Source organism: Delphinapterus leucas, chromosome 12 (genome assembly GCF_059928025.1).
Source record: "Delphinapterus leucas isolate spDelLeu-1000000601 "Yukka" chromosome 12, BTC_Dleu_Yukka2, whole genome shotgun sequence".
NCBI classification, from domain to species: Eukaryota; Metazoa; Chordata; class Mammalia; order Artiodactyla; family Monodontidae; genus Delphinapterus; species Delphinapterus leucas.
This window is the reverse complement of record NC_143140.1, coordinates 14050987-14077902: the sequence shown is the minus strand read 5'-3', so window position 1 is coordinate 14077902 and position 26916 is coordinate 14050987. Positions and strand designations below refer to the sequence as shown.

Below are 26916 nucleotides of genomic sequence, written 5' to 3'. Positions count from 1 at the left end.
ACGTTCCATCCAGAAAGAGCAGATTACACTTTCTTCTCAAGTGCGCACGGAACATTCTCCAGGATAGATCACACCTTGGGTCACAAATCAAACCTCAGTAAATTTAAGAAAATTGAAATCATATCAAGCATCTTTTCTGACCACAACGCTATGAGATTATAAATGAATTACAGGGAAAAAACGTAAAGAACACAAACACATGGAGGCTAAACAATACGTTACTAAATAACCAAGTCATCACTGCAGGAATCAAAGAGGAAATCAAAAAATGCCTAGAGACAAATGACAATGAAAACACGACGATCCAAAACCTATGGAATGCAGCAAAAGCAGTTCTAAGAGGGAAGTTTATAGCTATACAAGCCTACCTCAATAAACAAGAAAAATCTCAAATAAACAATCTAACCTTACACCTAAAGGAACTAGAGAAAGAAGAACAAACAAAACCCAAAATTAGCAGAAGGAAAGAAATCATAAAGATCAGAGCAGAAATAAATGAAATAGAAACAAAGAAAACAATAGCAAAGATCAATAAAACTAAAAGCTGGCTCTTTGAGAAGATAAACAAAATTGATAAACCATCAGCCAGACGCATCAAGAAAAAGAGGGAGAGGACTCAAATCAATAAAATTAGAAATGAAAAAGGAGAAGTTACAACAGACACCACAGAAATACAAAGCATCCTAAGAGACTACTACAAGCCAATTAAATGGACAACCTGGAAGAAATGGACAAATTCTTAGAAAGGTATAACCTTCCAAGACTGAACCAGGAAGAAATAGAAAATATGCACAGACCCATCACAAGTAATGAAATTTAAACTGTGATTAAAAATCTTCCAACAAAGTCCAGGACCAGACGGCTTCACAGGTGAATTCTGTCAAACATTTAGAGAAGAGCCGACACCCATCCTTCTCAAACTCTTCCATACAACTGGGGAGGAAGGAACACTCCCAAACTCATTCTATGAGGCCACCATCACCCTGATACCAAAACCAGACAAAGATACTACAAAAAAAGAAAATTACAGACCAATATCACTGATGAATATAGATGCAAAAATCCTCAACAAAATACTAGCAAACAGAATCCAACAACACATTAAAAGGATCATACACCATGATCAAGTGGGATTTATCCCAGGGATGAAAGACTTCTTTAGTATACGCAAATCAATCAATGTGATACACCATATTAACAAATTGAAGAATAAAAACCATATGATCATCTCAATAGATGCAGAAAAAGCTTTTGACAAAAGTCAACACCCATTTAAGATAAAAACTCTACAGAAAGTGGGCATAGAGGGAACCTACCTCAACATAATAAAGGCCATATATAACAAACCCACAGCAAGTATCATTCTCAATGGTGAAAAACTGAAAGCATTTCCTCTAAGATCAGGAACAAGACAGGGATGTCTGCGCTCGCCACTATTATTCAACATAGCTTTGGAAGTCCTAGCCACAGCAACCAGAGAAGAAAAAGAAATAAAAGGAATACAAATTGGAAAAGAAGAAGCAAAACTGTCACTGTTTGCAGATGACATGATACTATATATAGAGAATCCTAAAAATGCCACCAGAAAACTACTAGAGCTAATCAATGAATTTGGTAAAGTTGCAGGATACAAAATTAATGCACAGAAATCTCTTGCATTCCTATACACTAATGATGAAAAATCTGAAAGAGAAATTTAGGAAACACTCCCATTTACCACTGCAACAAAAAGAATAAAATACCTAGGAAGAAACCTACCTAGGGAGGCAAAAGACCTGTATGCAGAAAACTATAAGACACTGATGAAAGAAATCAAAGATGATCCCAACAGATGGAGAGATATACCATGTTCTTGGATTGGAAGAATCAACATTGTGAAAATGACTATACTATCCAAAGCAATCTACAGATTCAATGTAATCCCTATCAAATTACTAATGGCATTTTTTACGGAACTAGAACAAAAAATCTTAAAATTTGTATGGAGACACAAAAGACCCAGAATAGCCAAAGCAATCTTGAGGGAAAAAAATGGAGCGGGAGGAATCAGACGCCCTGACTTCAGACTATACTACAAAGCTACAGTAATCAAGACAATATGGTACTGGCATAAAAGCAGAAACACAGATCAATGGAACAAGACAGAAAGCCCAGAGATAAACCCATGCACCTATGGTCAACTAATCTATGAAAAAGGAGGCAAGGATATACAATGGAGAAAAGACAGTCTCTTCAATAAGTGTTGCTGGGAAAACTGGACAGCTACACGTAAAAGAATGAAATTCGAACACTCCCTAACACCATACACAAAAATAAACTCAAAATGGATTAGAGACCTAAATTAGAGACCTAGATTAGAGACCGGACATTATAAAACTCTTAAAGGAAAACATAGGAAGAACACTCTTGGACATAAATCACAGCGAGATCTTTTTTGATCTACCTCCTAGAGTAATGGAAATAAAAACAAAAATAAACAAATGGGACCTAATGAAACTTCAAAGCTTTTGCAAAGCAAAGGAAACCATAAACAAGACGAAAAGACAACCCTCAGATTGGGAGAAAATATTTGCAAATGAATCAACGGACAAAGGATTAATCTCCAAAATATATAAACAGATCATGCAGCTCAATATTAAAGAAACAAACAACACAATCAAAAAAAGGCCAGAAGACCTAAATAGACATTTTTTCAAAGAAGACAGCTAGATGGCCAAGAGCACATGAAAAGCTGCTCAACATCACTAATTATTAGAGAAATGCAAATCAAAACTACAATGAGGGGCTTCCCTGGTGGCACACTGGTTGAGAGTCCGCCTGCCGATGCAGGGGACACGGGTTCGTGCCCTGGTCTGGGAAGATCCCACATGCCGCGGACTGGCTAGGCCCGTGAGCCATGGCCGCTGAGCCTGCGCGTCCGGAGCCTGTGCTCCGCAATGGGAGAGGCCACAACAGTGAGAGGCTCGCGTACCGCAAAAAAACCCAAAACAACAACAACAAAAATTCTACAATGAGGTATCACCTCACACCAGTTAGAATGGGCATCATCAGAAAATCTACAAACAACAAATGGTGGAGAGGGTGTGGAGAAAAGGGAACCTTCTTGCACTGCTGGTGGGAATGTGAATTGATACAGCCACTATGGAGAACAGTATGGAGGTTCCTTAAAAAACTAAAAATAGAATTACCATATGATCCAGCAATCCCACTACTGCGCATATACCCAGAGAAAACCATAATTCAAAAAGACACATGCACCCCAATGTTCACTGCAGCACTATTTACAATAGCCAGGTCATGGAAGCAACGTAAATGTCCACTGACAGAAGAATGGATAAAGAAGATGTGGTACATATATACAATTATTACTCAGCCATAAAAAGGAAGGAAATTGGGTCATTTGTTGAGACGTGGATGGATCTAGAGACTGTCATACAGAGTAAGTCAGAAAGAGAAAAAACAAATATCGTATATTAACGCATATATGTGGAACCTAGAACAATGGTACAGATGAACCGGTTTGCAGGGCAGAAGTTGAGACACAGATGTAGAGAACAGACGTATGGACACCAAGCGCGGAAAGCGGCGGGGGTGGTGGTGGTGGTGGTGTGCTGAATTGGGAGATTGGGATTGACATGTATACACTGTGTGTATAAAATGGATGACTAATAAGAACCTGCTGTATAAAAAAATAAATAAAATTAAATTAAAAAAAAAGAAACTTCATTTATTTCTCACTTCATATGGTATTAGGTACACGGTCAGCACTTGTGGAGAAACTGGAACTTGTGTGCACTGCTGGTGGGAATGTAAATGATGTAGCTACCATGGAAAGCAGTATGGAGGTTCCTCAAAAAATTAAAAGAAAACTACCATATGATCCAGCAATCCCACTTCTGGATATTTATACAAAAGATTTGAAAACAGGGTCTTGAAGACATATATCTGCACTGTGCTGTTCATGGAAGCATAAATGTCCATCAGTGGATGAATGGATAAAGAAAATGAGATATAAGATGGAATATTTTCAGCCTTAAAAAAGAAGGAGGTGGGCTTCCCTGGTGGCGCAGTGGTTAAGAACCTGCCTGCCAATGCAGGGGACATGGGTTCGAGCCCTGGTCCGGGAAGATCCCACACGCCACGGAGCAACTAAGCCCATGAACCACAGCTATTGAAGCCTGCATGCCTAGAGCCCGTGCTCTGCAACGAGAAGCCACCACAGTGAGAAGCCCACACACAGCAAAGAAGAGTAGCCCCTGCTCACCGCAACTAGAGAAAGCCCACGCACAGCAACCGACACAATGAAACCAAAAATAAATAATAAATTAATTAATTAATTTAAAAAAAAATGAGGGAAATCCTGTCATACGCTACCACGTGGATGAACCATGAGGACTTATGCTAAGTGCAATAGGTCAGACGAATGCTGCGTGATTCTACGTACACGAGGGATCTCAAATCGGCACTCACGGAAGTGGTAAGTACAAGAGTGGTTGCTAGGGGCCAGGAGCTGGGGTAAATGAGGAGTCCTCGGTACACCATGTTCAACGTACAGAGTTTGTCAAACAACAATGTGCATACAGTTAGCAACACTTAACACTTAAAAGTTTGTTAAGAGGGGAAATTTCATGTTACGTGTTTTTTACCAAAAGAAAAAAAAAAAGAGTGCTTTACTCTGGAGTGTTAGTAACCCATGGCAATTTATTTAGAGAGAAGCCTTGAGGTTTTCGTCCTAAGGTTAACATTAATTTCCTGACATTCTGCACTTGGGCCTGGGGTGCCCAGCTGTCCTGATTACAGACCATTAATTTATCCCTGTTTTCAGGCCCGTCTCTCACTTTCCTTCATCTGCTATTCCCATCTGCAAGCTTGCAGGGAAAGTATCCCGAAAAGGTAGTTCAGCTCCTACTTCTGTTTTCTGTCTTTCAAAATTCACTGAAATATTTTTGTTATTCCTTCTTACACTCCTCCATTGCTATTACTGAGGAGTCTTGGAAACAAGAAGACCAAGACATATGTGTGTACTCAGTTTATTGTCTTAAGTCGGAAAGCCTCCCTGCTTTTTAACACTTATTTGATGATAACCTCCATCCATGAGGTTAGGAACCACATAAACATGTTTCATTGCTTTGATTTACGAGTGAGGACCATGTCTTACCATAATAGGCACTCAGCAAGCATCTATTGAAGAACTGAACTTTCATCTAACTTCTTAATTTAGTGCCCTATTTCCTTGTTGAAATGACTCTATTTTCACTTTGCCTATCAGTCATCTGCTAACCCAAACATCAAACCTACACTTTGAGAGACTTGTGGTAGAGGCCTACAAATACTTCCATTAAATCATGATAATTTAGATTTTATTCCTACCACCATCTTTCTGCATTTCCATTTCTTTTGGTTAAACAGCTAGCATTGGTATCTCTCATTTATTCTGTGCACGAGTGAGCATTCATTCAACCATAATTTGCCACTACAGTATCGAGAACTAAGAGATATGAACATAAATAAGAACACTGTCCTTGTTTTCAGAATTCCCAGTCTAGTTTGGATAGAAACATTCAGGCAAATAATTGCAGTACAATGTGATAATCTCCTAATTCCTTATTTCCGGAGGCCAAAGCAAATGGCATTGTAATTATTACTGTCTCTTCAGCCAGGTAAAAAGACCACAAATGGCAGTGACAGAAGGAAGCCGCTGAATCCAGGGAAAGGAAGTGGAGGCTTGTGATGCCAAATGGACTCAAGTTTCATAATCTATGCAAGAGTTTATTGCAAGAGCTAACTTTCTGGTGATTTTTCCATTCACAGTTGTTGAAATTATTCAGTTCCTGATAACAGTAATGGATTAGTGACATAATATGAATTGTCTCTAGCTATATATTTCTTTAAACTTGCCTCATTTTTAAAAGTATTTTTCTTTAATGATTCTTGTTGTTTGTTTGCATTAGAATTCCATTTCTGAATTGGGAAAAATGTGTTAAGATGCTAAGAGCTGAAAGAAGTATATAGAAAGCGCTATGACAACATGGCAGAGGAAACTCCTCAGTGCCTATGGGAGGCATCTACGGGCTAACAAAGGAGACAATGAGGGGAGGAATATGCACAGAATAGGAGGGAGGTTAGAGCCCAGCGAATTTGTTCCAGAGAATCCACAGGGACAATGGTGGGAAATAAAGTCAGACATGTAGGATGGGGGTCAAGTCATGAAAACTCTTCACAATTCAGAAAAATCTATCACAACATTTCAGTGTCTGTCAAAGGAAGGCCCTGAAAGGTTGGTGTCTGGGCAGAGCTTAAGGAAACAACAAACAGGGGAGAAAGAGATGGTTCTTCTAGCAGCACTGCAAAATACTGACGCTTCATTACAAGTGGCCAGTTAGCCACTGCCAAGGCAAAGCACCTGGGCCAACTCTTCCTGATACCTAGCCCCTATTTCTTCCCTTTTTCTTTTATTTTTTAATCAATTAATTAATTAATTTTAGTTTATGGCTGCACTGGGTCTTAGTTGCTGCGTGCAGGCTTTCTCTAGTTGCGGCGAGGGGTAGCTACTCTTTGTTGCGTGCGTGGGCTTCTCATTGCAGTGGCTTCTCTTGTTGCGGAGCACGGGCTCTAGGCATGTGGGCTTCAGCGGTTGTGGCTCACGGGCTCAGTAGTTGTGGCTCGTGGGCTCTAGAGCGCAGGCTCAGTAGTTGTGGCACACGGGCTTAGTTGCTCTGTGGCACGTGGGATCTTCCCAGACTAGGGCTTGAACCCATGTCCCCTGCATTGGCAGGCGGATTCTTAAGCACCGCACCACCAGGGAAGTCCCCACCCTTTTGCTTTTCTTTTTTTTTTTTTTTTTAGAATTTATGTATGTATGTATTTATTTACTATTTTATTTTTTGGCTGTGTTGGGTCTTCGTTGCTGCTCACGGGCTTTCTCTAGTTGCGGCGAGCAGGGGCTACTCTTCACTGCGGTGCGCAGGCTTCTCATTGCGGTGGCTTCTCTTGTTGCAGAGCATGGGCTCTAGGCACGCGGGCTCAGTAGTTGTGGTGCACGGGCTTAGTTGCTCCACCTCACGTGGGATTTTTCCAGACCAGGGCTTGAACCCATGTTCCGTGCATTGGCAGGTGGATTCTTAACCACTGTGTCACCAGGGAAGCCCCCTTCTTCTTTTAACCACTACCACCTGTATAAAAGCACTGGGTGGTGGTAGGTAGGAAAAAGAATGCAATACAAATATGCACACGGAATCTTACCCAGAATAGACAGCCTTAGAAAAACCCTGGTCAAACACAAATAGCTGGAAATTTCCCTTGGGTTCAACCAGGTTTGACTTCTTATTAGTCCAAATGTTTATCTAGTTGTGAAGCTTTTATCAAACTGGAGAATATACTTTTTTAGTAATAAGACTTTCCCTGCATATTATTGCTTGAATTTTGAGCAATTTCTCTTTCTTTCTGCCCATAAACAGCAGTCTTACAGAAGAACTAAATAGATTTTTTTTCCTAAGAGGACACTAAAATGGCCAACAGTCACATAAAAAGATGCTCAGCAAGGCTAATCATCAGGGAAATGCAAAACAAACCCACAATTACCTATCACCTCACACCTGCCAGAATGACCCTCCTCAAGAAGAAAAGAGACAACAGTGCTGGCAAGGGTGTGGAGAAAAGGGAACCCTCACACGACGTTGTTGGGAGTGTAAGTTGGTCTGACCACTGTGGAAAACAATATGAAGGTTCCTCAAAAAACTAAAAATAGATCTGCCATACGATCCAGCAATTCCACTTCTGGGTATACCCAAAGGCAATGGAAATGGGATTTTGAAGAGATACATGCACTCCTGTGTTTACTGCAGCATCATTCACAATACCCAAGATGTGGAAACAATCTCAATGCCCATCAACAGATGAAAGGATAAAAAAGGTGTGGTGTATATATACACAATGGAATATTATTCAGCCACAAGAAAGGAGGACATCCTGCCATTTGCGAAAATATGGATGGATCTTGAGCACATTATGCTAAGTGAAGTAAGTTAGAGAAAGACAGTATGTATGATATCATTTACATGTGGAATCCTAAAAAAAAAGGCAAACTCATAATGAACAGAGAGTAAAATAAGAACAATCTTATCTTCCCACCCCCGCCATCCCCTGGTATGGGGGAGTGGGAAGATAACACTGATGTAGCTTAAGGGTATGAGCTTGCAATGAGTATAGTATAAATAAGTCATAGAGATCTAATGCATAGCATAATGAATAAAGACAACAATGCTGTACTATAATTAGGTAATGTGATAAATATCACTACAATGGCAATCAAAGTACAATATACAAATGTATCAAGGTAATACATTGTACACAATGTTAAATTTATACAGTGTTACATTATTCAATAAAAATGCCAAATTTATTCAATAAAAAAGGAACAATAGCTGACTTTTAATTACTACTTATTACTTACTTATTGCTTCTCACTACTACTACTAGCTAGCATCTATAGAGCACTTACTATGTGCCAGGCACTGTGCTTTACAGATACTGTCATTAATCCTTTAGGCAATTTTATAGGGCAGGGATTAACATATCCATTTGATAGATACCAAGCCTCTGATAACGTAACTAAGTTGTCCAGGAAATAAATGCCACTGCTGTTTGCTGCAAAGCCTGTGCTTGGTCTTCTATGCCACACTGATAAACTAGTTCAAAGACGTACCTGCAGTTCACTCTTACACTCACTACAGAGCCCCACACTAGAGGGGAAGAGCTGTCTCACTGAGGAAGAAAAGACCCAGAGAAGGTGCTGAAGAGGGCGGACCATACCAATCAGCTCTCCTGTGTACAAGCAAGGCCAACCCTTAAACACGGAGAAGGGAGAGGCACACAAACGGCTCCAGTAGCTCCCTCTTCCGAGACTGTCCTTACATCAAGCGGGTGCTGAGGTCACCTTATTGCAGCTCTTTAACATCTGCGGCAGTTAAGATAGAATGGGAAGGCAGGACAAAGTACCCACTATTCACTGAGCACTACACCGGGCCTCTTGACCCAATTTTCTCATTTAATTTTCAAAAAACACACTGTGAAACAGGGATTATTTCCATTTCACTGATTAGGAAAGGCTCAGAGAAACTGAATAATTTGTTTAAGACCATAAAGCTAGTAAACAGCAGAACAAGACTTGAAACTAGTTATGTCTAAATTCAAATACTCTGTGCAGATTACACGAGCTTTATATGAATAGAAATGGAAACCCAGGTACCCAGATTTCTGTAATAAGTTATAAAGTCCAGGGACTTTTCTGAGGTCTCTTCCTCCCTTCGGTTTTCCCCTCTTACCCTTGGTCATCCTGGTTCATGCTTCTTGTCCAAGAAATGGTTTTATTGATTTTTTTAAAAAAATTTAGATTTACTTATTAACATGAGATGTTATCCTATGTGCTTAATTACTATGTTGCATAAAAGAATTACATAAATCATAGGAAAACATCCAATTAATAATATAAGTTTCAGCTCTTTACAACATTAAATGGTTCACAAATGGCATAGCAAATGAGTCAAACTTGACTGCTTCTTATTCTTTCTTGTATTACTAGAAGCCCAATAACAATATCCTACATGTATATGGCCCTTTACAGTTTGCTATGAACTTTCACTTATTGTAAAGCAGGTTACACATTTCACAGATAAGAAACTGAAGCTCGCAGAGGTTAAGTGAGTTTTCCAAGGTAACATAAAAGGAAGCTGGTATCCTGATTCCAAGGAATTACTTTGTTAACCACAACAAAGCTGCACCTTTGACTCTACAACTACTAAAATACCTAAGATATACCTATAGCTATCTCGATTTCATAGGTGACCCAGATCAATATCAAAACGAGAACTAGATTTGCCTTGTCTTGCCAGAAACTTAAGATCCTCCTTCTTTATGTTGGATAGTCATTTCAATTTTATAAACCCTTTTCCTCTTGTGTTACCATGGAAATGTAAATGCTGTTTACTTGTTTTCAACATTTGGAATAAACCCATAGACAAAAAACACAAGATTTAACTACAGTTACAAATCCAAATATGAATGTTAGCAATCTTGATAATATAAAACAAAGGATATGTCCAACAGGTTGGGAAGTGGAGGGAAAGAGAAAATTTGAAAAAAGAGGTAAGATTGTTTATATCCTTACTTTAGAAAATGAGGGGTCTGTCATATGTGCTGAAATAAGAAACAGAGCTTTAAATATTTCATTTGAAGCTCCAGTAATGATCAAAGAGAAATGTGAGAATAATGGTACCTCTTAAAAAATAGGGGGAGAGGGAGGAAGTGGTGTGACATAAATTGTCACAGGATGTGGAATGTCCATGTAGGGGAACCATCAGGGCTACAGAAACAGTTAAAAGCGGGTGAATCCAGAGAAGGAGCTATGGTTTTCACTACTAATCTTTCTGGACTAATGGATCTTTTAACTCTTTGCTGGTATTATTTGCATAAAAATATTTTTTTCAGAGAAAAGGGATGGATAGATACGAAAAATCAAATAAAACAGTATATGTTTCTTTTTAAAAACTACTATCACTATTAGAAATGGCGAGTTGTTCTTGACTTTTTATCAAAATTGTACATAGTCTTCTAACATTTCAAACTGGAGCCAGCTTCCCAGAACCGGCAATGACTTCTCTGTTGTAGAAATCTCTGAATGCACTGTTGTTATTCCGTTTTCAACAGCCCCATAAATACTCACTGTCTCTCATGACTGATGTTATTATAAGATGACAGCTATGTCCTGACTCAAGCCTCTCACTGTCAGCACAATCTTGTGCTGGAAATAATTTAAACATGTTGCAATAAGCTGTATAACACCATCTAATTCCCAAACCATCTAACCTGCCTACTGCAACTCACAGACAAAATCATCATTTTTTTCTCTTCTTCTTAAAAGTTTTCCAGAAATATACACCTGGTGTAAGATATATGGTAAAATATAGAGCTGGAAAGAAAAGGTCTTGAGATGGAAGCACAAATCTAAATTAGAAGAAAAATAGGGTATGTAACAAAAAGTACAGAGAAAATTCAAGCCCTTGGAAGGAAACGTGAACTGTTAAGGAACAGAAGCGAAAAGAGACTTAAACATATTTATGTTGTTAGCAAGGATGAGTCTAGAAATCAGTGATATATATTTATTAAAACAAAGTCAGCCAAATACATAGGAGTAATTTCTGGAGGCAGAAAAATTTTGGAAGGATACTTTTTCCTAACAAATTTACTAATACTAAAAAGGTACACATACTTCAGGAACTCTTAAATATCATTTTAAAATGAAACAAATCTGGGGGGAGGAAAGACATAAAAAGAGAAAGGAACCAATACCTCTTAGATTGGAATAAACTGGCTGCCTTTCTTTGCTCTTTGTTTTTCAGATTGCTGGTGAAGAAACTCACCTGAACATTATTTTGGATCTACTATATCTGTGAGCCTCTAATAAGTCATGACATTCCATCAACCATTATTCTCTATAATTTTCATACAAACTTAAACATTCAACACCATAGGCTACTCTGGGGTATACTGGCAGGAAATACAGTTGGGATGCCAGATTTACATTCCCAGGGAGGTTTCAGAGGATGGTTCAGAAGCTGTGGAACATGACACACATAAAAGGTAGCCAAGCTGGGGATGGTCTTGGGCAGGAAAAGCAGCACGTCTCACAGTTCATTCAGCATCACTGCATTTGTAAAAGTGTTGATATCTTTGTGTATCATAGCTCTGATGAACATAGATGCAAAAATCCTCAACAAAATACTAGCAAACCAAATTCAAGAGCACATTAAAAGGACCAAACATTATGATCAAGTGGGATTGATCCCTGGGATGCAAGGACGGTTTGACATATGCAAATCAATAAACGTGATATACCACATCAACGAAATGAAGATAAATGAAGGATTAAATGAAGGATAAGAATCATATGATCATCTCAACAGATGCAGAAAAATAATTTGACAAAACTCAACATACCTTCATGATAAAAACTCTCAATAAATTAGGTACAGAAGGAATGTACCTCAACATAATAAAGGCCGTTTATGACAAGCCCACAGCTAACAAATCCTCAGTGGTAAAAAGTTCAAAGTGTTCCTCTCAAGTCAGGAACAAGAAAAGGATGCCCACTCTTACCACTCCTGTTCAACACAGTACTAGAAGTCCTAGCCACAACAAACTGGCAAAAAAAGGAAATTAAAGGCATCCAAATAGGAAGAATTAAATTCTTTAATTAAATTAAAGAATTTAAAGGAAGAATTAAAATCATCTCTGTATGCAGATGACATGATCTTATACATAAAAACCCTAAAGTCTCCACCAAAAAGCTGTTAGAATTAATCAATGAATTTAATAAAGTTGCAGGACACAGAATCAACATATAAAAATCAGTTGCATTTCTATACACTAACAATGGACTGCTTGAAAGAGAAATCAAGAAGAAAATCCCATTTACAATAGCATGAAAAGCAATAAAATACTTAGGAATAAATTTAACCAGAGGAGATGAAAGACCTGTACACTGAAAACTATAAGACACTGGGGAAAGAAACTGAAGAAGACACAAATAAATGGAAAGATAACCTGTGTTCTTGGATTGGAAGAATGAATATTGCTAAAATATCCATACTACCTTAAGTGATCTACAAATTCAATATAATCTCTATCAAAATTCCAATGGTATTTTTCACAGAAATAGAAAAAATTATCCTAAGATTTGTACAAGACCACAAAAGTTCCTGAATAGCCAGAGCAATCTTGAGAATGAAAGAACAAAGCTGGAGGCATCACACTTCTTGATTTCAAACTACATTGCAAGGCTATAGTAATCAAAACAGTATGGTATTGGCATAAAAACAGGCACATAGATCAATGGCACAAAAAAGAGAGCCCAGAAATCAGCCCACCACATATGGTCAACTAATACCTGACAAGGCACCAAGAACACATAATAAGGAGAAGAAAGTCTCTTTGAAAAGTGGTGCTGGGAAAACTGGACATTCACATTCAAAAGAAGCAAACTGGACCCCTATTATATATCACTCACAAAAATTAACTCAAAATGGCTTAGACTTAAATTTGAGACCTGAAACCACAAAGCTCCTAGAAGAAAACAAAGGGGAAAAGCTCCTTGACATTGGTCTTGGCAACGATTATTTGGATTTGACACCAAAGCAAAGGCAAAAATAGACAGGTGGGACTACATTAAACTACAAGGCTTCTGCACAGCAGAGGACACCACCAACAAAAGAAAAAGCAACCTACTGATTGGGAGAAAATATTTGCCAATCATATATCTGATAGGGGATAATATCCAAAATATATAAAGAACCAAACAACTCAATAGCAAAAAATAATCTGATTTTAGAATAGGCAGAGGAACCGAACAGACATTTTTTGGCAAAGAAGACATACAAATGGCCAACGGGTACATGAAACGGTGCTCAACATCACTAATCATCAGGGAAACGCAAATCAAAAGCACAAAGAGATACCACTTCACATCTGTCAGAATACCTATTATGAAAACGTCAAGAGATAACAAATGTCGGCCAGCATGTGGAGAAAAGGGAACACTTGCGCACTGTTGGGGAGAATGTAAATTGGTGCAGTCACTATGGCAAACAGTATGGAGGAGCCTCAAAAAATTGAAAATAGAACCTCCAAATGATCCAGCAATCCTACTCCTGAATATATATTTGAAAGAAATGAAATCAGTATCTAAAAGAAAATTCTGCACTCCCATTTTCATTGCAGCATCATTCACAATAGCCAAGACGTGGAAATAACCCAAGTGTCTGTCAGTGGATGAATGGATAAAGAAAATGCAGTGCTTCTTTAAACAATGGAATACTATTCAGCCATAAAAAAGATGGAAATCCTGTCATTTGCAGCAACATGGATGAACCTGGAGGGCATTAAGCTGCATGAAATAAGTCAGACACAGAAAGACAAATACTGGATGTTATCACTTACATGTGGAAACAAAACAAAAAAGTCAGTTTCATAGAAACAGAGAGTAGAATGGTAGTTGCCAGGGGCTGGGGTGTGGGAGAAATGGGGAGATGTAGGTCAAAGGGTACAAACTTTTAGTTATAAGAAAAATAAGTTTTACAGATCTAACACACAGCATGATGACTATAGTTAGTAATAAAGTACTGTATACTTGAAATCTGTTAAGAATAAATCTTCGGCCTTCTTTCCCACAAACACACAAAACAACTAACTATGTGAAGTGAGAGATGTGTTAATTATCTTGACCATGGCAATTTTTTCACATCGTATCTGTATAACGATCACATATGTATATGTACTGTACAATGTATAACAAATCACATTGTACACTTTAAATATATAAAATGATATTTGTCAATTATTCCTCTATAAAGCTGAAAATATATATAAACAAAAAGGTAGTCCAGAAAAAAGAAGTTTTTCTACAGTATTTTCCAACTGGCAACTTTAGGAGATACAACAGAGCAGGACATTTAGTCTGCTGATTAAGGTCAAAAAGGCAGTACCAATCTGTCCTGTAACATTAGTTGTTTTAACCTGTTTCCTAGAAAGTAGACTTACAAAAGACCTATTGACAATAAATGTATACTCCAACATGTACACCAGCCCAAGAAGAAAATTAATTTTGAAAAGAAAAAAGGTACATATTTTTGGTCATAAGCAATAGGCCTCCCTGGGCATTTTGACAGTCTTCAAAAAGAGTAAACTCTCCATTACGTACAATTCATTAAACTTTAACATTAACCAGCATTTTGGTATCCATAGTACGCTAAGAAAGATAATCCTCAACACTTCAAATTCCCAGAATATATTTTTAAATTTCAAAAATGAACTGAACTGTGCTCAACATAGCTTTAATGTTAGGTATACTTATTATTTTGTGATGCTTTGAAAACTAGTAATTCATATTAGAAATATATGATAACTCTCTAGTATGTTTCATTAACCATTTCGTTTTCTAACTGCTTAGACTGAAACAGAGTATACTGTATCAGGAAAGCTGAAAAAATGCCCAATGATTATGTCAGGGCCACCAATCCTTTAATGCTGGTGTGTCTCCTCAGAATATGAGTAATAAAAGAGCTGCTATAACATGTCTATTTTATGCTTTCTGGCCCTTTGTTTTCTAATTAATCAACCAGAAAAAAAAAGTGGTTGAAAAATATTCTCAAAACGCATACTATAAAACTTTATCATAAAACACCTTTGTGATCATATGTCAAATTATGTGTCCACATTCACTGTGTATTTGTTAAATTTATATATTACATGATATAAATGATACCACCCCCACTTATGTTTGGTATCATGGAAATTTCACATACTTTCTTTTATTCACTCATCGTAAGAAACCTAAGAGGGAGACAAGGAACCTATAACCAAGCCTGTTTTACTGAGGCCTCAAATATATTTTTTATAAGAGGTATGAGAACGATGCTCTTTGGCATCTTATATTTGTAATTAAAAGATAAAAATAATTATGAAATTTATTATTGGTCATTATAATGTTGCTTCACATTTTTTAAAAACAGTTGAAAATATTCCTTGGCTTACCTGCTGCATGTAACAAACTAGCTTCTACTCTGTGGGGAACTCTTGGTGGAATTTTCATAGATGCACGAATCTGGTAAAAACTAAAGCAAAAGAGACAAAGAAGTCACTTCAAAACATTTAAAAATATGCAATGCCGCAATTTCTATATATCTATATGTATTAAAAAATAAAGTTGGCCTGCTTCTATCAGTCTCCCACAGTATTTACTGCTGGTGGGAAACAGTGTATCAGATCCACACACAGATCAAATACTAGCATGGCATAAAACCCAAAGGGAAACAGGCGTGTGTAAAGACAGACAAGAGAAACAATCTTACTTTAAATGAGAGAATGCATAGCAACCATAGGAGTTACTAACGATTCTAAGAGTTTCACTGCTTTATTTGATTTATTCATTTTTTTCTTTTAAAAGATAATAAATTATTCTTAAGCATAATTTTGAGAAAATACAGGATTAATAGTAGACAGTTTTAAAAAAGTTAGTTTCATACTATAAGATATGTATTTGGTTTAAAGAATTCAGTATTTTTTCAAGGTCATAACCATTCTGTTTAGTTTATGCACTTTTACTTGCTTATTTATTCTACAAAATTAAGAAAAAATATATATTAAAAAAAATCTACCAGTCATTAACAATATCAGTTTAAACAGAAAAAATTATGAGATAAAAGTATTATAATATGCTTGTGTTTTAACATCATTACACTACTAGTTTGTGTATGTAATGGAGGATACATGTATCTTTGTACACACACACACACACACACACACACACACACACACAGAGGGTTACTAAAAGCTAAATGAAGATTATAAATCAGGGATGACTTTAGATGGACTCTAGGGAGCTGAATATTTAGTCTTTATTTCTCTTTAATAATTTCCTAGATGATAGTTTAAATATTACATTTGTAAATAATACAAAGATTAAAATATATAAATATATTTATTACTATTATTTCTAGGAAGGTGTGGCCTTGAAGAGAACATATGGTCAGATCACAAAGCCCGAATTAAAGAGTGAATGCAACAGTAGCCAATTAAATTTAGAACCTTTAAAATCACAATTTGGCCTTAAAGAGACATGGCAAAACTCCACAGAGATAGATGCTTAGTTGAGATTAAGATGAGGTCACCTTGAAGACGTGAGATGACTGAGAAGAAAAATCAAAGTGGAAAGAGCAGGAGCCTTGGGACCAAAGGAGAGCAAAGTTTTAATTTTAATTAAAGATTAAGTGAAATATTGCTATTTTAAAATATCCAGGTATGTGGTATAAGAGCTTAAGAATAAGCAACTGATAGACATTTCATTTTAAACTTAAGCACAAGAACTATGTCCTATTTGTAAGTGTACACCTTCAATCCTAATATAATGATTTGCACACATAAATTCAGAGACATTTAAACAACACTCTGCATTTACTGTACACTGTTAGAGTATCCTAATTTAAAACTCCCTGAATTTAAATGTGCATGTGGGACTTCCTTGGTGGCGCAGTGGTTAAGAATCCGCCTGCCAATGCAGGGGGCACGGGTTCAATCCCTGGTCTGGGAAGATTCCACATGCCGCAGAGCACCTAAGCCCGTGTGCCACAACTACTGAGGCTGCGCTCTAGAGCCCATGAGCCACAGCTACTGAGCCCATGTGCCACAACTACTGCAGCCCACGTGCCTAGAGCCTGTGCTCCGCAACAAGAGAAGCCACCGCAATTAGAAGCCCACGCACTGCAACAGAGTAGCCCCTGCTTGCTGCAACTAGAGAAAGCCCGCGTGCAGCAACAAAGACCCAATGAAGCCAAAAATAAATAAATGAAAAAAAAAAGTGCCTAAAGCATACGGTTCAACATATTAAAAAATAAATAAATGTGCGTGTGTATACATATACATACACGTACCATTAATTCATGACTTATTGAGGACCCACCTATGTTTAGCCACTGGGCTAAGTTCTAGAGATACAGGAAAAACAAACCACTGGAAGTAATTACCTACATTATTTTAAGCGATGTTCACTTTGCATTTATAAAAGCAGTCTATTATGACTGTAAATATATTTTTTAATTAAAATTAAAGATACTTTAAAGGTATAAATCTTCAAAAATGAACAAAACTTTCAAATGTGCATATGTTAACTTTTTTTACGTAAAATATCAAATAAGAGATAAAATTTTAAAAGCAAAGGATAAAATATTTCCTTTTCTAAGGGCTGTGGTGAGCTAGGTTATTCAGAACAACTTCTTGCTAAAAAAACAACTAAAACAGCCAAATAAAGTATAAAAATATATCTTTATAAAATTATTGAAGTAACAAAATAGTATGGAATTATCAAACAAAATCAGTCAGGTAGACAACGCAATGAAGCCGCTTTTGTCCTGCAGGCATCTGCTGATCCATTCTGACAAACCTTACTTTCGGCTTTAAAAGCCTGGGTTATATTCCTAATATATAAAGAGCATCTAAAAATTGAGAAGAAAAAGGCCAATTAACCTAAAAAAATGAAAAAGAAAATTAATAAACAGTTCACCAAAAAAGAACTGCAAATGTCTCTTAAATACATGAAAAAAATTTCAATCTTACTTATAATTTTAAAAACTACAAATTAAAACGATAATGGGCTATCCTTCCTCATCTGTCACATCGAAAGAAAACCAGCAGTTTGACAAAATACTCTGCTGGTGAGGCTCTGGGCAAAAAGAAATTCTTCTGTACTGCTGGTGAGGTAAAATTGTGCAACGCCATATGGAGGGGAATTTAGCAATAAGGAGCAAAAACACATAGACATTTACTCTTTGACCTAGCATCCCACTTTTAAGACTATTTCCCAAAGATACTTTAGCAAAAATGTTCAATGAGGTAGCACAAGGCTATTCATTGCAGCCTTAACTGCAACAGGAAAACTCAAGAAAAAAGCAAAATGTCCATCATTAAGGGACTGGCTGAATAAACTATGGTGCAACTATACAATGCAGTACCACATGGTTATAAAAAGTAATCTTTTATATATATATTTTAGTATACCTATATTTACATATCTATATTTAGTATATCTATACATACTGCAAAGGAGTGATCTCTAAGATACATTTTTTACCAACAAAAGCAAGCATGGAACACGTGTACTATGCTAACTTTGTGTAAGAAGAAAGGATATGATTATATATATTTTTTGCCTTTTAAAAAAAGTAATAAAAGGGAAGGATATACACAAAACTAATAAAAAAATAAAATGGTTACCTATAGGTGGGGGAAGGGGGGTCAGAAGGGACAAGGATGAAAACAAGGCCTCTCTCAATGTATGTACTTCAGAGTTTTGATTTTGGAACCACAGAATATTTTTATATAACAACAAAATTAATTAAATTTAAAAAAAGCAATCCCCTAAACCACCCTAAAACAACTGAACTTAATGTGTACCTTCTTAACTGCAATTTCACAAAGTTCTTTCAAGTGATTTTTAAAACATAGTACTTTAAGTGCCTATTCCTCATGGGATATATCCTACAATAAAAGAGAACCCCAAAGAAGCTTTAAACAACATTTATAGTCTTGTTGGTGGTGCTATTATTTTGAAATTATCTTAGACATATTTGCACACACATGAATAAAGCAAGTTAAGTAATCATGTTATTAGGAACCAAGATTTTCAGTGTAAATGAAAAGAGATAAATATAAAATTAAAAAAGTAAAATCCTTGTAATCTAAAATTAGAATAGGAAAATAGTAAAAATTTATCATGTATTTTTCTTAAAAAAATGTATTTTCTATCTCTGTCAACTGAGAAGGCCTAGAAGCAATGACTCAATAAAAATGTGTATCTTTAACACATATATTACGATCTCTAAACACTATTTCCTACTAAAAGGAACTAGAGCCCGTTGGCCGATTCCAAATCTAGAGCAGGGAATATACTAGAATCTGGAAAAGCTAGTCACAGTAGGAAACACAGAAGCTCTCAAATACTGCCTGGATCACTCCATGAGAAGTTCACAGAAATCAACCTACAAGGCTCTCTCTGAACATCAAGAAGACTAATGATGCAGAATTACCTTCAGATACATTAAAAATCCATGAGTTCATATTGGTATAGGCATAACTTGTTTTTATCACACTTTATTCGAAGGTATTGGGGTGGCCAAAAGGTTCGCTCGGTTTTTTCCCATAAGATGGCTCTAGTAGCCCTTGGTTGTCTTTAACTTCATTCAAAACCATTTTATTAGATTGTATGTGACAGCTGTCATATCAGCGTGCATTTAAAAAAAGACTTATCAAAACTGGTGAATTTTTGTGCAGCCTTTTTAATATTGAAGATGGAAGAAAAAAAGCAACATTTTCAGCATATTGTGCTTTATTATTTCAAGAAAGGTAAAAACGCAACTGAAACGCACAAAAAGATTTGTGCAGTGTTTGGAGAAGGTGCTGTGACTGACAGAACGTGTCAAAAGTGGTTTGCAAACTTTTGTGTTTTGTGCTGGAGATCTCTCACTGGATGATGCTCCACGGTTGGGTAGACCAGTTGAAGTTGATAGTGATCAAATCAAGACATTAATTGAGAACAACCAACGTTGTACCACGCGGGAGACGGCCGACATACTCAAAATATCCAAATCAGGTGCTGAAAATCATGTGCATCAGCTTGGTTATGTTAACGGCTTTGATCTTTGGGTTCCACATGAGTTAAGCGCAACAACCTCCTTGACCATATTTCTGCATGCTATTCTCCACTTAAATATAATGAAAATGTTCCATTTTTAAAACATATTGTGATGGGCGATGAAAAGTGGATACTGTACTATAATGTGGAATGGAATAGAGCAGAGGGCAAGCAAAATGAACCACCACCAACCACATCAACGGCCGGTCTTCATCCAAAGAAGGTGATGGTGTATATATGGTGGGATCGGAAGGGGCTCCTTCCGGAAAACCAAACGATTAATTCCAACAACTACTGCTCCCAATTAGACCAAGTGAAAGCAGCACTTGACGAAAAGCGTCCAGAATTAGTCAACAGAAAACGCATAATCTTCCATCACGATAATACAAGACCGCATGTTTCTTTGATGACCAGGCAAAAACTGTTATAGCCTGGCTGGGAAGTTCTGATTCAGCCACTGTATTCACCAGACATTGCACCTTTGTATTTCCATTTATTTCGGTCTTTACAGAATTCTCTTAATGCAAAAAATTTCAATTCCCTGGAAGACTGTAAAAGGCATCTAGAACAGTTCTTTTCTCAAAAAGATAAAAAGTTTTGGGAAGATGGAATTATGAAGTTGCCTGATAAATGGCAGAAGATGGTGGAACAAAACGGTGAATGTGTTGCTCAATAAAGCTCTTGGTGAAAATGAAAAATATGTCTTTTATTTTTACTTAAAAACCGAAGGCACTTTTTGGCTAACCCAATATTTTGTTTTTTACAAGTTGAAGGTTTCTGGCAACCCTGTGTCAAGCAAGTCTATTGGCATGATTTTCTCAACAGCATTCGCTCACTTCGTGTCTCAGTGTCACATTTTGGTAATTCTCACAGTATTTCAAACTTTTTCATTATTATTACATGTGTTACGGTGATTTGCAATCAGTGATTTTTGATGCTACTCTTGTAATTGTTTTGGGGCCCCACAAACCACTCATATAAGACAGTGAACTTAATAAATGTTGTGTGTGTTCTGACCGCTCTACCGACCAGCCATTCCCCCACCTCTCTCTCTCCGCGGGCCTCCCCATTCTCTGAGACACACGATATTGAAATTAGGCCAATTAATAAACCTACAATGGCCTCTAAGTGTTCAAGTTTAAGGGAGAGTTGGTTGTTTCTCATTTTAAATCAAAAGCTAGAAACGATTAAGCTTAGTAAGGAAGGCATGTTCAAAGCTGAGGCAGAAAACTAGGCCTCTTGTGCCAAACAGGAAGCCACACTGTGGATGTAAAGGGAAAGCCTTGAAGGAAATTCAAAGTGCTGCTCCAGTGAGAACGCACGAATGATAAGAAAGCAAAACGACCTTATTGCTGATATGAAGAAAGTTTTAGTTGCCTGGAGAGAAGATCAAACCAGCCACAACATTCCCTTAAGCCAAAGCCTAATCCAGAGCAAGGCTCTAACTCTCTTTAACTCCCTGAAGGCTGAGAGAGATGAGGAAGCTGCAGAAGCAAAGTCTGAAGCCAGCAGAGGCTGGTCCATGAGGCTGAAGGAAAAGAGCCGTCTCCATAACAACAAAGTGCAAGGGGAAGCAGCAAGTGCTGATGGAGAAGCTGCAGCAAGTTATCCAGAAGATCCGGCTGAGATAATTCGTGAAGGTGGCTGCACTGAACAACAGATTTTCAATATAGGCAAAATAGTGTTCTATTAGAAGATGCCGTCTAGGACTTTCATAGCTAGAGAGAAGTCAATGCCGGGCTTCAAAGCTTCAAAGGGCAGGCTGACTCTCTTGTTAGGGCTGATGCAGCTGGTGACTTAACTTGAAGCCAATGCTCATTCACCATTCTGAAAATCCTAGGGCTAAATTTCCTCTGCCGGTGCTCTCTAAATGGAACAACAAAGCCTGGATGACAGTACGTCTGTTTACAACATGGCTTACTGAATATTTTAAGCCCACTGTTGAGACCTACTGCTAAGAAAAAAAAATTCCTTTCAAAATGTGACTGCTTGTTGACAATGCACCTGGTCACCCAAGAGCTCTGATGGAGATGGACTGTGGGATTCATGTTGTTTTCACACCTGGTAACACATCTATTCTGCCGCCCACGGATCAAGGAGTCATTTCCACTCCCAAGTCTTACGATTTAAGAAGTACATTTCATAAGGCTATAGCTTCCAGAGACAGTGACTCCTCTGGTCGATCTGGGCAAAGTCAATTGAAAACCTTCCAGAAAGAATTCATCATTCTAGATGCCATTAAGAATATTCATGATTCACGGGAAGAGGTCCACATATCAACATTAAAAGGGGTTCAGAAGAAGTTGATTCCAACCCTCCTGGATGACTTGGAGGGACTCACTCATCAGTGGAGGAAGTCACTGCAGATGTGGTGGAAACAGCAGGGGAACTACAACTAGAAGTGGAGCCTGAGATGTGACTGGACTGCTGCAATCTCATGACAAAACTTGAATGGATGAGGAGTTGCTTCTTATGGACGAGCAGAGAAAGTGGTTTCTTGAGATGGAATCTACTGTTGGGGAAGATGCTGTGAAGACTGTTGAAATGACAGCAAAGGATTTAGAATATTAAACTTAGTTGATAAAGCAGGGACAGGGTTTGAAAGGATTAACTACAATTTTGAAAGAAGTTCTACTGTGGATAAAATGATACCAAACAGTGCTGCATGCTACAGAGAAATGGCTCATGAAAGGAAGAGCCAATCAATGTAGCAAACTTCATTGTCTTATTTTGTCACATTACCACTCCTACCTTCAGCAATCACCATCCTGATCACTCAGCAGCCATCAACACTGAAGCAAGACCCTCCACCAGCCAAAAGATTACAACTCACTGAAGGCTCACATGATGGTTAGCATTTTTTAGTGATAAAGTATCTTTAAATTAAGGTACGTGCATTTTTTTTAGACAAAACCCTATTGCACATTTACTTTTTAAAGTGTAAACATAACGTTTACATGCTCTGGGAAACCAAAAAATTCCTGTGAACTTATTGTGATATTCACTTTATCGTGATGGTCTGGAACTGAACTCATAATATATCCGAGATATATCTGTACTAAATAAAAACTGATGATATTTGAAAGATGCTAGAGCAACAACACAATATTCTGAAAACTAGTAAATAAGGAAAAGAATAAAACACTTGCCATGTCTTTCCTGTATAAACTGTATTTCAGAGTAACCAAATAGTTAATGAGGCAAAATTCTTCTTCACAGAATTATAGCTAATAAATGCAGAAGGAATAATTGAATATCACCATTTTGTAAGCCCTAGTAAAATAAAATAATGACTCTGGAAAAGTTATGAATAGGTACCATCAATTAAGTGATGGAGAACTTTATAATGGATGCATCAGATTGACAATACCTGAGTCAATCTCATGAAAAGAGGCAGACATTTTATGTCACCAAATATAATGTAACAGGAAGGACACAGCATCAGCTATGAAGGACTCTTCTCAAAAACTATCAGAATTTAATCAAGCTTTTGGATCAAACTAGCAATTACAAATTTTTTAAAAAATCTAAGAGATATAACACCCAAATACAACCTGTAAATTCTGGAAGGATACTGATTCAAACAAACAAACTATAAAAACACATTTATAAGATGACTGAAGAATGAGAACACTGTTTTATTTGATGCCAAGAAATTATTTTAAACATTTCTTTAAGTGCAATAATGGTTTTGCAGATTTTTTAAAACAAAAGTCTTCCTGTATTAGAGATACTAATAAAAGATTGGGGAGGAGGGTAATAGGTGAAATAAGGAGAAAAAACTTCGATAATTGTTGGCTAGATCATAGGTATATATGTGTTTACTATACTTTCATATGTTTTAAACTTTTCCTTAAAGAAACAAAAAGTGAGTCCTAGATTGGTATTTCCCAAAAGGCCAGACACAAGGAAAATCTCTCTCAAAGAATAAACCTGAAGATCTTGGCAGAAATCAGAACAAAAAAAAAGAGATGCACAGGGAGAAAAAAAGAAGAGGCTACATAGAAAGCACAAAATATAAGATAATGGATATAAACACAAACATATCAGCAATTACATTAAATATAAATGGACCAAATGCTCCAGTTAAAACACAGAGTGCCCTAGAGAATGAAAAAGATAAATCCCACTGTATGTTGTTTACAACAGAAAAATTGAAAATACAAGGATAGAGAAAGTCTGCAAATAAAAGAATGGTAAAATGTACACTTTGAAAATTTTAACCTGAAGAAAGCTGATGTCACAATATTAATATTAGACAAAACAGAGTTAAAAGCAAACAGCATTATTAGGATACAGAAGTCTTTTCATAATGGTAAAAGCTTCAGTTCACCAAATCAGCATTTTTAATTTGCAGGCATCTGTTCTCAAAACATGGGGTATGTCTGTTATAAACAGAAAATTATTGGATTTAAAATCCAAAAGTCTGCCTTTAAACCGGAAAACTTAAAACTATTTGAGCTTTATGGTCACAATAATTTTAAATGTTTGTACTTGTCATCTTATTCTATATTTTTTGTTTTTGATGTTGCTTACTTTTTCCATTCCTTCATTTGCTATGTCAACTCTGGTTAACTTGCTTTTTTTTTGTAATAACCACATATAATCTCTAATTCCATTAGAAAGCAAATAAGTTTTTCAAAAACATTAGTATATAGGTATAGGTTTTTACAGAAAGACTTTTTTTTTAATTTTGCTTTTCATTTATGTAAGATGCAGAATTTAACAATTACTTCCCCCACCGTCATTCTCCTTTTCCATATTTTATTAATAAATCTGGAGAACCAACTCACTAATCTATTTGAAATGGACATAGTTTTTAAAAACTCTAAGATTTAATTTTGTAAATATATTTATTATTTTGACTTATTTCTATCATTTCAATAAGTTTCAAAGCTAATCTCCTATTACAACTTCCTTAATTTAGAGTTCTAAATTTTTACTCCCTTTCCTGTTGTTCAAGAACATATCACAAATAATTTCTTCAAAAAGAGTAAGTAAAGAGTATACTTTCTAAGACTCTGTATTTTCTTAGAATATCTTCCTACTGTTACAAAAGACAGACTACTTGGGTCACTACATCTTCCCTGCAAAGCTCCGAAGAGGCTGTGGAGTTATTGGAGGGTCATGAGTAATTTTAGGAAAAAAGCTTCAGAGCAGATTCTTATTTCATTTTTGGTAAAATCTTTTGAAACTGGATACTTAACAGAACTCTTTAACTTTTGAAATATAAATTTTTACCCCAATATGTTAACTTTTAAAATCCATTCTTTAATTTTGTCAAGAAAACAATGAGCTCACTTGCTGTCTCAAAAAGTCTTTATTAAGATCAGGAAAGATCTATTCTTATTGTTTATTATCTAGCCAAATTTACTGGTTACCTCTTTGAGAGCACCTTGTTATTTACAGGTGGAACTCTCATAAAATCCATACAGGTAGTCCCTGGGTTAAGTAATATGTGACCCATAAATAAATTCCTCTTTATGCAAATTGTTCCTTAAATTACATATTTGCATTATTATGGAAACACATTATTGTACACTTTGTTAACAAGTACACAAATTCATAAGTTTCATGTTTCTCTTCCCATTGGTGTTTGCACTGCCTTGAAGTCACATCATTTATGCTTTGATTTTCGAGTAGACACTTTTCATAACAACTGTCCTTTAATGGAAAGATTTTCTTCTACTTAATTGACAACATTAATATTAAACTATTTTCTTCTGTCTTCTATAGTTCTTTTCACAGTTCCTAATTTGATTTCTTCTATATATTTATACTTCAAACACAGATGCGTTCAAGGCCAGTACTGGCTAACTGCTGGTATACTCAGTCAGTATCAGCTCCATCATTGACTGTTACGCTCCATCATTATGATCCTTCAAAGGATGCAGACATCCTATCTCACACAGGCCACAAATGGCAGACCTATACTATGGCATCGATTTTTAAAAATGAGGTAGGACACAATAATGAGAGAAATCTAAAGATTCAGTAGTCGTCTAATAATTGATGTAAATTGCTGTGAGAAAACTAACTTTTCTGACTACAGAGAATGGTTGATTCATTTAAACCTGAGAAAGTGATGACCTTCTTAGATAGTATTCTCAGTTCTTATACCTTACTGAAGAAAGAGACAATTTTAGACAGTTTTGAAGGCCTTGAAGAAAATTTGAGGTGGTTTCCTGTGAGTCCAATCAGCACCACTTAATCAGAAGTCCTCAATTTGTGAACTTTATACAACATATACATGACATTATAGACAAGGGATCATTTCTTCCAAGGTTGTAATCAATGTCAATAATCCAAAAAATCAGCATGAAATTTTCTGACTCTTTTGGCTGACAATTATTTTTAAATCAAACTATTAACTTCCCATGAGTTTAACAACCTCAGAATCATAAATGGAAGGGATTTAAGATTGTTTTGTTCAGAGCCTTTAAAGACTGTAGTATGGAACCCGGTTTCTAGGGTTCTACAGGCCTTTCCTAAGAGGATTTCAGCTCCACGGTTTTGTGATGTTACTGAAATTTATGAAAACAATTTCTAAGTCCATATCCTTGATCTTCTTTATTTCCAAATCATAATACATTATTCACCTTGCAGTAGTATAGCTTATGACAAGGGAATGGTGCTAGGACTGACTAGGGAAAGCAGCTGTAGCTACAGGTATGTAATTA

At 36.6% G+C, this 26916-nt stretch overlaps 1 protein-coding gene across 7 annotated transcripts in view; it reads right to left on the bottom strand.

Annotated features, from left to right (window-relative positions):
- The window catches only part of FAM135A (family with sequence similarity 135 member A), a 123553-nt gene that overhangs the window by 74777 nt on the left and 21860 nt on the right, over window positions 1-26916 (bottom strand). For 3 of the 7 annotated variants that reach the window (XM_089921718.1, XM_089921719.1, XM_089921717.1), the window contains 2 exons: window positions 22578-22772; window positions 15586-15665 (listed from right to left, as the gene is read on the bottom strand). The exons of 1 other annotated variant lie outside the window; for it this stretch is intronic. In XM_089921718.1, the coding sequence (XP_089777844.1) occupies window positions 15586-15665; window positions 22578-22772 (275 nt within the window). The remainder of the gene's footprint in view (window positions 1-15585; window positions 15666-22577; window positions 22773-26916) is intronic. 3 more of the 7 variants (XM_089921720.1, XM_022590465.3, XM_089921723.1) reach the window with 1 other exon arrangement.